This window comes from Amblyomma americanum, chromosome 9 (genome assembly GCF_052857255.1).
Source record: "Amblyomma americanum isolate KBUSLIRL-KWMA chromosome 9, ASM5285725v1, whole genome shotgun sequence".
In the NCBI taxonomy this organism is placed as follows: domain Eukaryota; kingdom Metazoa; phylum Arthropoda; class Arachnida; order Ixodida; family Ixodidae; genus Amblyomma; species Amblyomma americanum.
The window spans coordinates 74,215,343-74,229,238 of NC_135505.1; the positions used below are offsets into that span (position 1 = coordinate 74,215,343).

General features: G+C 45.7%; 1 protein-coding gene across 1 annotated transcript in view; it reads right to left on the reverse strand.

Moving 5' to 3' along the window:
* LOC144104571 (chymotrypsinogen B-like) overlaps window positions 1-13,629 on the reverse strand; it is a 36,264-nt gene extending 22,635 nt beyond the window's left edge. The window contains exons 1-4 of the mRNA XM_077637668.1: window positions 13,498-13,629; window positions 11,632-11,659; window positions 7,696-7,769; window positions 5,290-5,408 (exon numbers count right to left, since the gene is read on the reverse strand). Of these exons, the coding sequence (XP_077493794.1) occupies window positions 5,290-5,408; window positions 7,696-7,769; window positions 11,632-11,659; window positions 13,498-13,581 (305 nt within the window). The 5' untranslated portion in view covers window positions 13,582-13,629. The remainder of the gene's footprint in view (window positions 1-5,289; window positions 5,409-7,695; window positions 7,770-11,631; window positions 11,660-13,497) is intronic.
* Window positions 13,630-13,896: the final 267 nt, after the last annotated feature.

Below are 13,896 nucleotides of genomic sequence, written 5' to 3' on the forward strand. Positions count from 1 at the left end.
GATGGAGGCGAAATTCTGGAGGCCCGTGTACTGTGCGATGTCAGTGCACGATAAAGAACCCCAGGTGGTCGAAATTTCCGGAGTCTTCACTACGGCGTCTCTCATAGCCTGAGTCGCTTTTGGGTGTTAAACCCACATAAACCAAAACCAAACCAAACCAAACCAAACGCCTCCCAATGCGATGAAAAGGCAGGGGCGGGAATATATTGCCCACTTCTAGATTGGTCTTTTTCTGTGCAGCTTCCCGACCACAGCCCAATTTTTCCAGCGGAGTTTCTGGCGGTGGTGCTTGCTCTTCGCAAACTAGAGCCATCTTTCTCTGCAGTGGCTCTCATTACTCTCTTTGTGTTTGTCAATTGCTTCGGCTGTGGATTAGCCAATCTTGAACACCGTCCATGCATTACTCCCTCCGCATTTGAGCCTTGTTCACATGACATGGGTACCAGGTCATAGCGGTGTGACAGCCAATGAAGTTGCGGACTGCCTGGCAAAGGCGTTCCTCAATGCATTGCGCTACCTGTCGCTCCAGCTATAGCGTACATCACAGCAGCGAGGTTTCGAAGAGAGAAACTTTTAAGAATGACAACTGGATCTCTTATAAGTTCTCATGATTACCTGCACCTCAGGTGTTCGTGGAGCAAGACGTCATGCCATTCACGGCAGCTTGAACTATATCTGTCAAAGCTCTACTGCCGGATCCCACCCTTAAACCTTTTTTGCACAAGTCTGTTTTGGCGTTTAATCCCGTCTGCGTATTCTGCGGTGAGCATGAAACTATAGACCATTTTTTGTTGTTTTGTTGCCAATACACCATAATGAGAGAAGCCACTACAACAAATTGGCCTTTGTTTGAGCAGCCCAGTGATATTGTCGTTTAGAGCCACCATACTTTGGTACAGCCACAAGTCTGTTTTACCGCCGTCCAAATTTTTTTAACGGAATCAAATCGGCCACCTTGGTAACTTTTTCAATATTATTTTTATTGTTACAATTATTTTTATCACTTAACCACTCGGCTGTAAACCTCAGTGTCGATTTCCTGCGTGCGTTCTGCATTTCCCGTTTCATTTCGATGTTCCTTTTTGTTTACTTCTTCTTTCCTCAACTATAAATTATTTTCATCCAGGAAATATTTATCTGAAAAACTCTCTGTGCTCTCCAATTCTTGGCCAATCCCTATATATGGGCATGTGCCATTGTACGAGGGTAACAACGTCAACAACGCTCCGAACCTTCGCCAAGGACAGACGCTGCCGCCGCCGCTCCTGTCTATTCTCATGCAGCCCTCAATAAATGGGGCCGCGGTCGCCTTCCTGGGCGACCTCCACGTCGTGGGGACCAGTCGAGCCGCACCTTCTCCCGCAGCAGAGTTCCTGGATGGCGGGCTGGCACGAGCCAGTGTTCAACATGCCGCTTCCGGCGTTCCGGCCTCAAGGCGTCGGCTGGTGGATCGCTCTGTTCGAGGCTGCGCTGAAACTGAACGGCATCACCATCCAGCCGTTCAAACACGACGTCCTTTGCGGTGTCCTCCCGCCAAACATGCGGCGCTGAATCGCCTGCCCTGCCGTGGACAGCCAGCCGTACGACGAGCTGCACGCTGCCATTCTGGCTGACTTCGGCTTCTCCTACTGCCCGCTGCCGCTCTTCGACGCTGCGGTTCCGCTTTCGCCGCCGCGAGCAGCTGGCCCAGCACCAGCCTCGCTCTAGCCCGCGCAGCCTTCGTCAGAACCCTGCCCAACTCGGCAGCCCCTGGCTGCCTCCCGCCACTGCTGCCCAGCATCTACGGCCCGACCGTCCCTCTTCACGACACACCAGGTAGGCTGAACATCATCTCAACACACCGTTCTTCACTGACGTTGCCGCCACCACCTCCTGATGACAAGGGGTGCCCTGCAGAAGCATGCCTGTAAGGGTTTTCGGCATCCCCGTCTGCCTCGCCACAGCAACCAAAAATTCAACAGTCCTGTGCACTGGCGTCGATGCCGCAGCCAGCTAATGCTAAAGAGCTCTCGGCAAAGCCGGAGCCTGCTCGTCTCATCCCTAGACTCTCCAAACGTCTGTCATGCAGTAAAAGTCACACGAAGCAGGATGAGAAGGCATGACAGCAGTGCCAAGCACGCCGATTGTGACCCGCCCTCCTTTGCCTGACAAGGGCGCTGAACCGTTGCCAGTGCCCGCCCTGCAGCCAAACCAGGACTCTTATGTGAGTTCTTGCTCCCCAGCGGTGTTAGAATCTTCAAAGACGACTGACGCCACTGGCTCGGCCGGCACCAAACGCAAGTTGGACGGGAGCCCACCACGCACAACCTCTCGTCCTCAGCATATTCCGGTAACGCACACTCTCTTCAGCTTCATCAGCCACCGTCTAGCTAGTTTCCTCGGCTGACGAGGCCCGCGGACATTCCCCCGGTTGCTGCATCGTTGCCATGACTGCCTCCGACTGTCGCTACATCGCCGGCGTCCTCCTCCATGAACGGCTCGGCGCCAGTCGTGCAGCCGCCCGCTGCATTCAAGCCAATCACGGCTAGCTGTGCGCATGTTCTAGCAGCCTCATGCCGTCCACCTCAGCCATTCCCCTGCCTCGCACCTCGCGGCGCCTCTCGTAGCCGCCTTCCTAGGTACCGGGCCGCTCCGCCCGGCAGCTGTTGCGAAACTCTCACGGCCCACAGCACGCCTAGCTGCCCTGAACGGCCACTACGCGTCTCTCGACGCTCTCAGAAAGCTAGGCCGCAGCGCCACACCCAGTGTCGCCCGCCTGACCCGCGCCATCGGACCCCGGACGCCGAGCACAATTCTTTGACGACTTGACCACCACTTTGTTATCACCGCTTTGTGCACCACTTACCTGCTCCTCCGTGTACCAACTGATCGTCTTGGGAGGGGGGAGCCCTGTAGCTATCCGCGCGGCTGGCAGTGCACGCGATGCAGAACGCTCGGGACATTCGCCAGGGCCGGACGCTGCTGCCGGCGCTCCGCTCCTGTCTCCTCTCGGGCAGCCCTTAAAAATGTGGCCGCGGTCGCCTTCCTGGCGACCTCTACAAGAGCGATCGTGCCACCCTTCCCGACACCCTCCTATATTGAAATTGTATTGCTGGCTTTATGAAGGACTAAAGTGGCTATGCTGCCCGTGTACAAATAACCGTTATAGTAGAAGTTGGCGGTAGGATTATTCGACCGGTATACTGGCAAACCTTCGCACAGGACGAAAGACCTCATTAAGAAACACCATTCCATGAAAGCATCTAACCCCAAAGAGAGAGAACTGAAAAAACGACCAAAGCTGATCATAATGCGCAATATGACCGACACAAAAAATTGCAATATGGAGCGAATCGAGTATACTCTAAAGAACGGAGGTAGTGTGACAGCCGTGAAGAAGAATCTAGGCTTACTTTAAAAGGATATTTATGCGTTAAGATCAAAGAGGGCAATGTCACTAGTAATATTCACAATATAGTCAAAGCTGGAGAGCTATATACACTTACATATTAGCCGATAAAATCTGGATGTCAACGAGAGAGGCAGTAGTGTACAGCAACGGGACCTCCCGTCAGTAACAAAAGAGGAAGTAAAGAAAGCCTTAGAAGCAATTGAAAGTGGAGAAAGAACTAGAGAGGGTTAGGTAACAGCAGGTGAGTAGAAATACGGTGGTTAAATTCCACTGGCGAAGCAAGCCGTCCTGCACACGCAATGCCTTAAAACCTCGGGCTTACCAGAATCTTGGACGAACGCTAACATCTACATAATGCAGAAGAAGGGGACGCCATGGACTTAAAAATTACAAACCATTCGGACTATCACCCGTTTTCTACATGCTATTGATTAAGGTAATCGATAATAAAATCGGCAAAACTTTAGAGTTCAATGAGCTAAAAGATAGGAAAGGCTTTTCTAAAGGCAATGGCACAGTAGACATATTCCCACTTCACACGTTGTGATTTTTTCGAATGCTGAATTCACATCAGGATGACCGGCAGTGCCATTCACATCATGAATCATGTGATAGAGAAGTTTTACATACGGCTTTTATAGATTACGAGAAAGCACTTCACTAAGTCGAAACCTCAGCAGTCATGCAGGGACTGCAAAATCACGGTGCAGAAGTCACCCATGCAAAAATACTGTAAGAAGGGAATTCATATTGTTGTCAACATCATGACGCGTTGTTTACAGCACGTAGCTGACAAAGCGCTGATATAACGGATAAGAAATGTAATTTTGCACACCTTTCAAAAGACTGCGAATATTGCGGACTCATACTGTGAACTCAGCTGGGAACCCAGTTGGTGCAATGAAACCTCTGGTATAAATTACATATTGTGCCATCGTGGACATATAATTATTGCATACGCCTCCGCATTAAAACTCTTTAGCGTTCCGTAGCGCAGATAGAATGTTTGCTGTCTTTATGTTGTAGAACAAAATTAAATATTACATGCATATACATGAAACATTGTTTATTATATAGTAGATAACGCGTCCACAGCTTCTCGCCTCTGAAGTGCGCTCGATATTCTTCTGTACGCTGCTGTACTTCCATGCGTTAACGGCGTAGAATTCATTCAGCACAAACATAAAGGTATGCGTGTAATAACTCCGGCATCATCCACTTCCACTCTCGAGAAGCTCAACCAACACCCCATCTTTATCCTCCACAAAGTTCCATCTACCACCGTTCGACTGTCCATAAGCCTACCTTCCCCAGACGGCCAGGCAGCTCCGGTAAGAAAGAGACCGCTAAATCATATGCAAAGACACTTTTTGATGGCAGTCATCCTTAAAAGAGAAACTGTAAAGGCGAATTGTGAAAACAATAATACTAACGCCGATTGATCGGACAACAGCGTTTGAATGCTCGTCAACTTTAATGCGCAAGCACTTCTTGGCTCATGAGTGACGTCACCGGAAGCTGTGGACAAGCGCTGTGGACGGAAGTTGTGGACAGAGCATGTCCGCACGAACTGAATAAAAGTGCACTCGTGGTGCCATCATGCGTCAGCCATTGAAACCTCCCTTGCTATGTACGGCGCTGGTCCAGGAGATGGCGCACGCTTAGGCGAGTAGGCAAGACGACGGAGGCGAGATGGCGGATGCGTATGAGGGAGGAAGGACGCGCAGTAAGAGAAACGGTTTCGCAGTACTGCACCTAAGCAGACTTAAGTGCACTCCTGGAACTTTTTAGTGATAGATGCAACAGCCGATCTTGCACAGTACCAAAAAATCTGCGGAAAATCATCTCCGATTCTTAACGGGGTTTTGCAAGCTGGGAAAAACAGCAACTTTTCTTACCCGTTTGTCACACAATAAGCTGAAGTGAGAACAAATCTGGGTGATATGATGCTGCCTGCACAACTATATGTTCCGTATTTTGTGCTGTCTTGCAAATCCAAATGAGTTACAATGTATACCTGAAAGAAGTTTGATTTTGAGCACTTAAACACAATCAAAAAGCATAGTTATGGAACAAAAAGTGTTTTCTTACTTTTATTTCTTCCTTAAAAATCTTTTTTGGTAACTCGAAGGTTATGAATTAGAACATATTATATGAAAAATGCAGAGCCCGAAATAACCTAAAACTCCCATTACAATTCAATAAACATTCCGATCAGACAATAGCAAGCGTGTCTTCTTTACACAAAATTGGAGGCATGATTTTCAATAAAATAGTTTAAAAATGACTCGCCCAAGAGAGTGCAAATAATCCTGAGCAGTTTTCTGAATTGTGAAAAAAAAAGTAACTGAAATTTACAAGAGGAACTTGGGACTACGGAAAAGGTTTCACCACATTCATAGCGCACTTAAGCGTATTGCTGAGCTATGAATCCTAGTGAGGTTATTTTTTCGTTTCTTGGAGAACAAACGAGAGCGAACAGTTTGGCTCCTAGTGGTTTTCTGGCTTGGTTGCAAAGATATTTGTAGGAAAAAAAAAACACTACTTGAACAGCTGAGAAAACATGAGAATCATGGGCAGCTTGAAGCTACGCTTACCACATAGTGTCTTTGCAGAAGGTATCCAGGCAGCATCCCACTTAAGCCACCTCTCAAGCTCTTAACTTCTATACCCTAAGGTTTACCCTTGTCCTCATCTTCTGAGACTTTGTGGTCGCTAACGAAGACCGATCAGCTTAACTTTACGAGTAAGAAGCAAATGATGCTGCCTGGTTGCATCTAGCAGAGGTTTTATATATAACGAAAGCTCTACAACATTAATGAAAAATTTGAGCTTTGTGCCTTGTAAAAAGCATAGCATGCACGTTGCTGGAGAGTTTATAATTGCAGCGTTTCTTTATTCTAATTATACAAGGCGTATGCAGAACTGGCCTCACGAACATATGCAGGCGAAAAGGAATCAAAACCAGTAAATGTGCAATGCCCCGTGCGCAGATTATCTCCCAAGTTTCGGTGAAGTTAACATCTATTGGATAGAAACGATTCTGTGCCAGTCTTCTTCAGTGTAAGCTAGTTTGACCAACTTTCCATTTTACTGCAGTGAACGCTAACGAAGCTAAACATAGCAAGCATTCAAATCAGTTCAGTTACTTTTCTAATACCGTGCAGGTCAATATCAGTTCACGGGCTTTCTGGCGCATTCCTCGGACCAAATATTCAATTTTTCTTGTTTTCAAAGCCGCTGGCTACATCTGTTATTAAATTTTAACGCATGTAATCTACAATTAAAATATTAGATAAGACATATCCTAAAGAAATTTGAATTGTTTCAATTATTTTGTTTCCCATGTACCAACTTGGCTGCTAAATTACTAGACTATTTAGGTTCTCTAATCAGCCTTAGAAGTTCGGCGTGAAATAACTGCGTGTAATTGAAATTGCTGCGAAATATGTTGCCGAGATTAAAGAGTAGGGCTGCGGCAGGCAGCCGCTCATTTCATGTAATCATCATGATCACCATACTGGCTACGCCCACTGCAGGGCAAAGGCCTCTACCATGCGTCTCCAATTAATCCTGTCTTACGCGATCTCATATGACATAGCGATATTTAATCACCAATCACTTGGGCCGAAGCTCCCACTTTCAGCGCGCTGCCCCCGCCTCCTCTTCTCTCTCCTAGTTTCACATTCCATATGAAAGAAAACAATCACCAACTTGTCTTTATTTCTATTATTAAAGTATTTTAGCTTTCGGTGCTTCCTTTTTTTCCTACCGTAGTGTACGTAACGGCTTTCACTATTCTGATTGCGCACGTTAGCTGGACGTTATTAAACAGTGGAGACCTCTCCTCAGATGCCTTTCTTAGAAATAGCGCGCACATTTTACAAGCAAAACTCACTGTCAGAAATATTTTTGCTTAATTTTTAAGTAATTGTTTATGCATTTATTGTTTCATCAAAAAATATGTACATAGAAACTTCTCGACATATATTGATAAGAGAATAACGAAACCTTCGCAATTTTAGGCAACGACAGTATCAAGAGCAGCAGCAACCAAACAATACAACGCCCGCTCACATCCTCTTATAACACGCATTATCTGCGATATTGCAGCTGTTAACATCAGTTTATCTCTTCTACAAAAAGGACATTGCACCTTAGCAATAATATTAAACCTAACTGCTACCCGCTAGCTTCGTAGATGTGAGTTGAGGCAATTAGTACGGCATTACTTTACCCCGACTGAACAAAACAAAAGGTGCTTTGTTACACGACAACGCGGGTAAAACGAAAAGTACTTCCACAATCCAAGGTTGAAGTGGTCTCTGAAATTTCTGGCCCGCCGATGGATTATGTCGGAAGTCGGCCATCCCGCAACCTGAAAAGCGATGCATTGCATGAATACCGCGCAGTCCATTATTACCACCAGAAGAAACATTCGGCAGGCTTTAGATTGAGGTGAATTGAACTTCCTTAGATTTTATGGTTACAATTTTTGTACCCTAAGAAAATTAGTTGCGAAAGATTTTCGCTCACAAGTTTTTCTTTGAGAAACTGGCATTACTTGAACAGATGGGCACACTTTTCATGAACATTTGAATTTGAGCTTGCATTCTGCTTCTTTTGGCATGTTAAATCGACTATTTTAAACAGATGCTGTTTTTGTGTGTTTTCTTTTTCAGGCTACAATTTTGGGTCTTTGGTGTTAGCTTTCTGTAGGCTTTCTTTGCTAAAATGTGGTGTATTTTCAACGCAGCGCTGCCCGGTTTCAGTTACTTGCTTTTAGCTAAAAGGTGCACCGGTCACAATCCATTTTAAATATATATCTGCACATGTATTCCTGAGAGCTTACCTTTCCAATCTCCACGTGCACTCTCGCAAAAATGATTTCATTGTAAGTCGGTATACGCAGTGCGGGCGCGATTAAAATACGGTCTTTCTCGTATAGTCCTGACTGTTGAATTAGGTTGGTTTTTGGGTTTTTGGGGGTTTAACGTCCCAAAGCGACTCAGGCTATGAGAGACGCCGTAGTGAAGGGCTCCGGGAATTTTGACCACCTGGGGTTCCTTAACGTGCACTGACATCGCACAGCACACGGGCGTCTAGAATTTCGCCTCCATCGCAATTCGACCACCGCGGCCGGGATTGAACCCGCGTCTTTCGGGCCAGCAGCCGAGCGCCATAACCACTCAGCCACCGCGGCGGCTTGTTGAAGTAACGTATTTCATCATCCACATAATTAATATCATCCAAGTGACTGTCGAAATTCAGTGCGACGTGTTTCCAGCCGGTAACCTCTGTCTAGTGCTCAAAACAGCTCGAATAACGCACACGTTGAACCAGTCAAAATAAGATGCTCTTACCGAGGGATGTCAACCAGCTGACATAATTTTCTACGAGCAGTCAGAGCGGGATTCTTGGAATAGAGAGCCTGTATGATAACGTGTGCGGAAAAGCGTTTGTTTTCTCTACAATTTGGACCCGCTCTTCATATTGCCATCGCATGAAGTGTATGGCATCATTCGCAACATTTAGAGGCCACACGCGCAGAAGGTGGAAGTTACACAGAGAACATCCGCCATACGGTGCTGTTGCGTTCTCTGAGGAGATTCCCTCGACGCAGCGTGGCAAGCAAGCTTTGCCCACTTATCGCCGGTCGCAAGCAAGAGAATGGGTTAGAGTAAAAAGTTCACAAATAACATGAGCTTTATGTAGCGAACAGAAGATACAGAGAATTTATATTGCAGTCCTAGGAACACATGCACAGTGTTGCTAGCAACAGTTCAGCGCGTGAAACACGCTACGTAAGAGGGGCTACCATAAAAGAGACAGATAGCAACTAAAGTGCGCTAAAACAAGATATAGACAAACAAAAGAAAACACAATTTTTTTCAGACGGAACTGCGACAGTCCAAAGAGTCGAAGATCACGATATTTTTCGTCCATAAGATTGGCGCGCGCCGCCTCGCATGTATGTGACCTGGGTGTAGTGTTCAACCGGAAACCGTCCGAGGGCACTTCTTTGAAGCTAGAACTAGGGCTCGGGCTGATCGATGGCTCGAAACGTCCTTCAGATATAGGGCGCACAGCGTCTATTACTTTGCACCAAGGCCGACGCGCATATACACTTAACACTAACACCAGAGCCTCTCTCTCAGCTTCCCGCCGAGGCACGCGTCGCCATTGCTCAGGCGAAAAGAAAGGTTTGAAGAAAGCACGAGCTGACGCTCCTACAACGACGGCGCCGAGCGAAAACGAAGTGGAGAGAGAATTATTTAGCATACACAAGGTTACGGGCTCGCCATGGGCAATCGGGAATAGGTTTTCGAGACTTATCGAATCGTTTATGACGTGCGCGGGCGAGATTTTTTTAGCGCCGGACAAACTTGCCGGATGTGTGCTAATTTATGCGTTAGGTGCACTATCTGTTTCAAATTTTGTTCTTGTGTTTGTACGTGTAGGTTGTTTGTTTGCTCAGGTCATAGATGAGCCATTCGCTAAAATCATGCAATCAGTGAGAAAGACTGGAACATATATAAATAAAACATATTAAATTTTCTAAGTAATAATGCGCAACGCTTCAATCTGGCGAGAGTCTATTCCTTTAAATTTACTCTTGACGGGCTGAATTTACTACATCTGATAGTTCTGGAGGGGCAGCTTTGGCAAACAGTGGCATGGTTCAGCGCCTTATTTTTACTAAAAAGGGAGGCAGACACATTTTTATCAAACAATTCACTTGACAGAAGCTTAAAATTACGCCAGCGAAATTTAGTTTCAGTTGAAAACCGGTGGGTGACTAGCGACTCCGGCGATCAATCTTTACATTTCCCGCACACACTGCGAATTGTGCGCCTCTAGGAACACTGTTGTGGTGATTATGATATTCTACTGAACACATGCTTCTAAACTCTCTTTTGGAAGAAATTTTTGCCCCGATTTCACTGGTAATTCTCAATCAAGTTTCGCTGTAATGTAAGCAATGGAGAAGTACATTACGTTTTTACTTCACATTGAAGGTAGACAGAAAAGAAAAGATTTTGACAAAATTCTCTGCCTGGGTGAAAATATCCTTCAGTAAATTCTGTGAGATTTTGGTCCAACCAACTCGTTTTATACTTAAAATGTCGCGACGTTTCCAATCCGGCTCGGCTTTCTTTTGGTCTGATAAGGGCAGTTTAATTTGCAGCGTTAGGGACATGTTCGAGAGGAGTGGGAAAATTAGTGACGGCATGCGGAACGGAAACTGGCACTGTGATCCACAGCCGTAAAGCTCAGAGCAGCCCAGAGCCCAGTGCAAACAAGTTTTAGAGACTCCACAGGATGAACCTACAGCTGGCCATCTCGGGCGTTCATCCACCCTGCGCCGCATTTAAAACAAGTATTACTAGCACCTACTTCATGCCGATGTGGCACACTATTTGAAAACCAGCAGAGATTGTAAGCAACCAAATGCGCCCCCCACTCTGCCAGCACTTCTTCTGAAACCCATTTAAACCCCTTCAACTCCGCTACAGCATATCGGCATCGACCTGCTTGGTCCTTTCCCAAAGTGAATGTCCTGAAACAAGTGGATCATTGCAGTGACCGAGTACCTGACACTCTACGCCGAGCGCAAAGCCTTGCCGAAAGGAACGGCAGCAGTAGTCGAAAAACTTTTTATGGAATCAATATTTTCTTTTTTATAACTATTTTTTAAGAGCTCTCCCGCGTTCTCAGATGACGCTGCAAAGTTTACCTATCCTTTTGACTTGACAGCACTTTTCTAACACCTTTGTGATTAATTCAAAGTTTTAGCCCATAGCTTTCGCTTCGATTCGCTGCGCCAATCCGTCTTTCACTGAAAAATACTCTGAGCTGAGCACTTCGGCGCTGGACGTTCGCACGCCGAATGACTCTTAAGTCAAAACCATATCGCTTTCGATGAATTCCTTTCGCGTCGCCTGCATGATACACTGGGTCCTCACTTAGTCGTCTATGAACCTCAAGTTCGTGCGGTGTTAGCAAAGCCTTTACTGCGATCACTGCTCCAGGGACTCAACTTCTCTGCCACGGTACTTGCCAATTGAGTGAAGGTAAATTGGCTAGCCGCGAGCCATAAAACATGCAGCACAAGCCACAAGAAAAGAGCAGCCACCACATGACACTGATATGATAAACGCGTACCGTTTTGAAAAGCACAAAATGGACGCACGTGCCATTCAAAGTTGGCTCTCTAATCAGTACTAGAAAGTACTCACCGTTAGCATTGATTATATCAGCGTTAGCCTGGAAGAAGAGATCAATCAGAAATTTTTAATGCAGATTTGAATAAAGAAAACAATTGTTCTTGAATAATATTATCTTTCACCGTACGGGCTGTATCTCATAAGGCTCTTTAGAAGGCATGATAGGCTGAACCTCATTTGTTGAGCAATGGCTTTTACAGGACAGCTATGAAACGCACGTTGCACACCGATCCACGCATGACTCAATACCATGGCTATTTGACCACCATCTTCACCCGCCTCTCTTTGCCGCCATCGTCTTCAGGTGGGGTTTCTGCTAGGGTTGGGTAATAGGGTGCTTGACCAAACCCTGCATGCACCCACGCGATCCTACCACAATATACAAATATATGCCATGCTGTACTGTGCCCTTCGAAAAAGAGCCCATTCCCACGTTTCAACTAATGCGCCTAGGAGCCTAAATTTGCTATTTCTATTTTATGAAAAACTACGGCAGAAAAGAAACTGAAATTCGGTAATATAAACTATGTTGATTACGGCAAACGAACATTTTGTTAAGCAGCAGTTTAGTAGATTGAACATAAATTGGGTTCGGATTGGTTTCCACTTTATTCAAAACGAGCTCAATGAGGCGTCAACTTAAGCTCCACGTGACGGCAAGCAGATCAAAAATAGGACGACATGAAGACGACCCTCACCGTCTTCAGGTGGGATGCGCGGGGGGCAAGACGTAAATGCTACGTGAGCGCGCCTTGCCTCCCGCTTAAAGCACCCTTTATATCTTTGGGTTAGACTTATACTCCTTATAACACCTCTAAATCGAAGAAATGCAGCGGGCGGAAAATAGGACGCATGTGAATAGCTTCCCAAAGACACACTGTCTGAAAACCTCCTCAGATCTCCTTCCAATCCTGGAGGCGTTATGTTTGTCTGACTGTTCATAGCGTTGCAGCTTAGAAATTTTTACCGGACGTCCTTTTTTCTTACCTCACTTCTCTCATTCCTATTCCCCTTTTGATTCCCCGCTTCCCTATCCGTCATTCTAGGTTGGCCACACGAAACACCTTTCGGGCCAACCTATCTGGCTTTGAACTTCATCTGTATATCACTTTGAGGCTAGATAAATCTATTACAGAACACAAGCCTCATCTAGACTTTCTTCTTCAGACTGAACAGAACCACCCACGGCACACACACTATAGTTTCACAGCAGGACACTATATCGCCATACTCCCAATTAGAAATACGACAAGCTCTGTTGCAGTTTTGCCCCCTTACTAGCAGATCTAACTTGAAATCAGTATTTTAATGAACCTGCTTTCAATTATAATTAGAAAATTCCTCCTGTACTCGATATAAATATTTCGATGGTAATTACCTAAATTTTTGAAAGGGCAGTGATAGCGCCGATTACGCGCTGAGGAAGTTTATTAGTTTTTATTGACTTTTTTGTCTTTCTTATAGATCTTTAGGGAATCCACAGGATAAATTTTCACATTTGATCTCAGAACTCTGCAGGCTGGGGCATCTTCTCTTAATCTCCCAGAAGAGCAATGGATACAAACAATGGTCATACTCGTGGTCGATAACTCAGCGGGATTAAAGTAATACATGTTTGTATAATGTTTGTTAATAATCTCAGTCCTATGTTGCGCCAGTTGGTGCATCAGCAGTGCTAATTCCACTAGCACTGCACAGGTGGCAGGAACCTATTCTGCAGACTTGAAAGCCGCATCAACTAATTCAAAAACGATAAATTCCATGTATCTAAATCACTAGAATCCCTGTGTAAAAACTCACCTCAACTTACAAAAAGCACAGAGCAATCAAACTTTCAAAAACAGTAGCAAAAAGTGTGAAATATGGACTTCTACTTACCAAATAAATGAAGTAGGCGCTTAAAAGGCAAGTACTGAGAAGGTAGAAACACTCCATACCAGAGAGACCTTCCCGGCGCAACATTACCGACGCGAACCTGGGCTGAGAAAAAAATGGCTACTGCACGGGACAGGTTTACGCTTCTCTGAAGACGTGAAGAGGAAAGAATATTTAAGACCGAGATTTCTTTGAGCTCTTTTTGTACATATTTGTTCCCCGCTAGTCGCAAGTGTGGCGTCTAGACGACGCTCATTGATACCTGCCTGACGCAGCAACAATGGCAGCCATGTGTCTTCACAACCTTCTTGTCGTGCGACGATCACGACTTGGGGCATGTGATTTACGATCGCTTATATTCAAGTCGGCCGGCAGCGAAATGAATATCAGATAGCAGAGAAA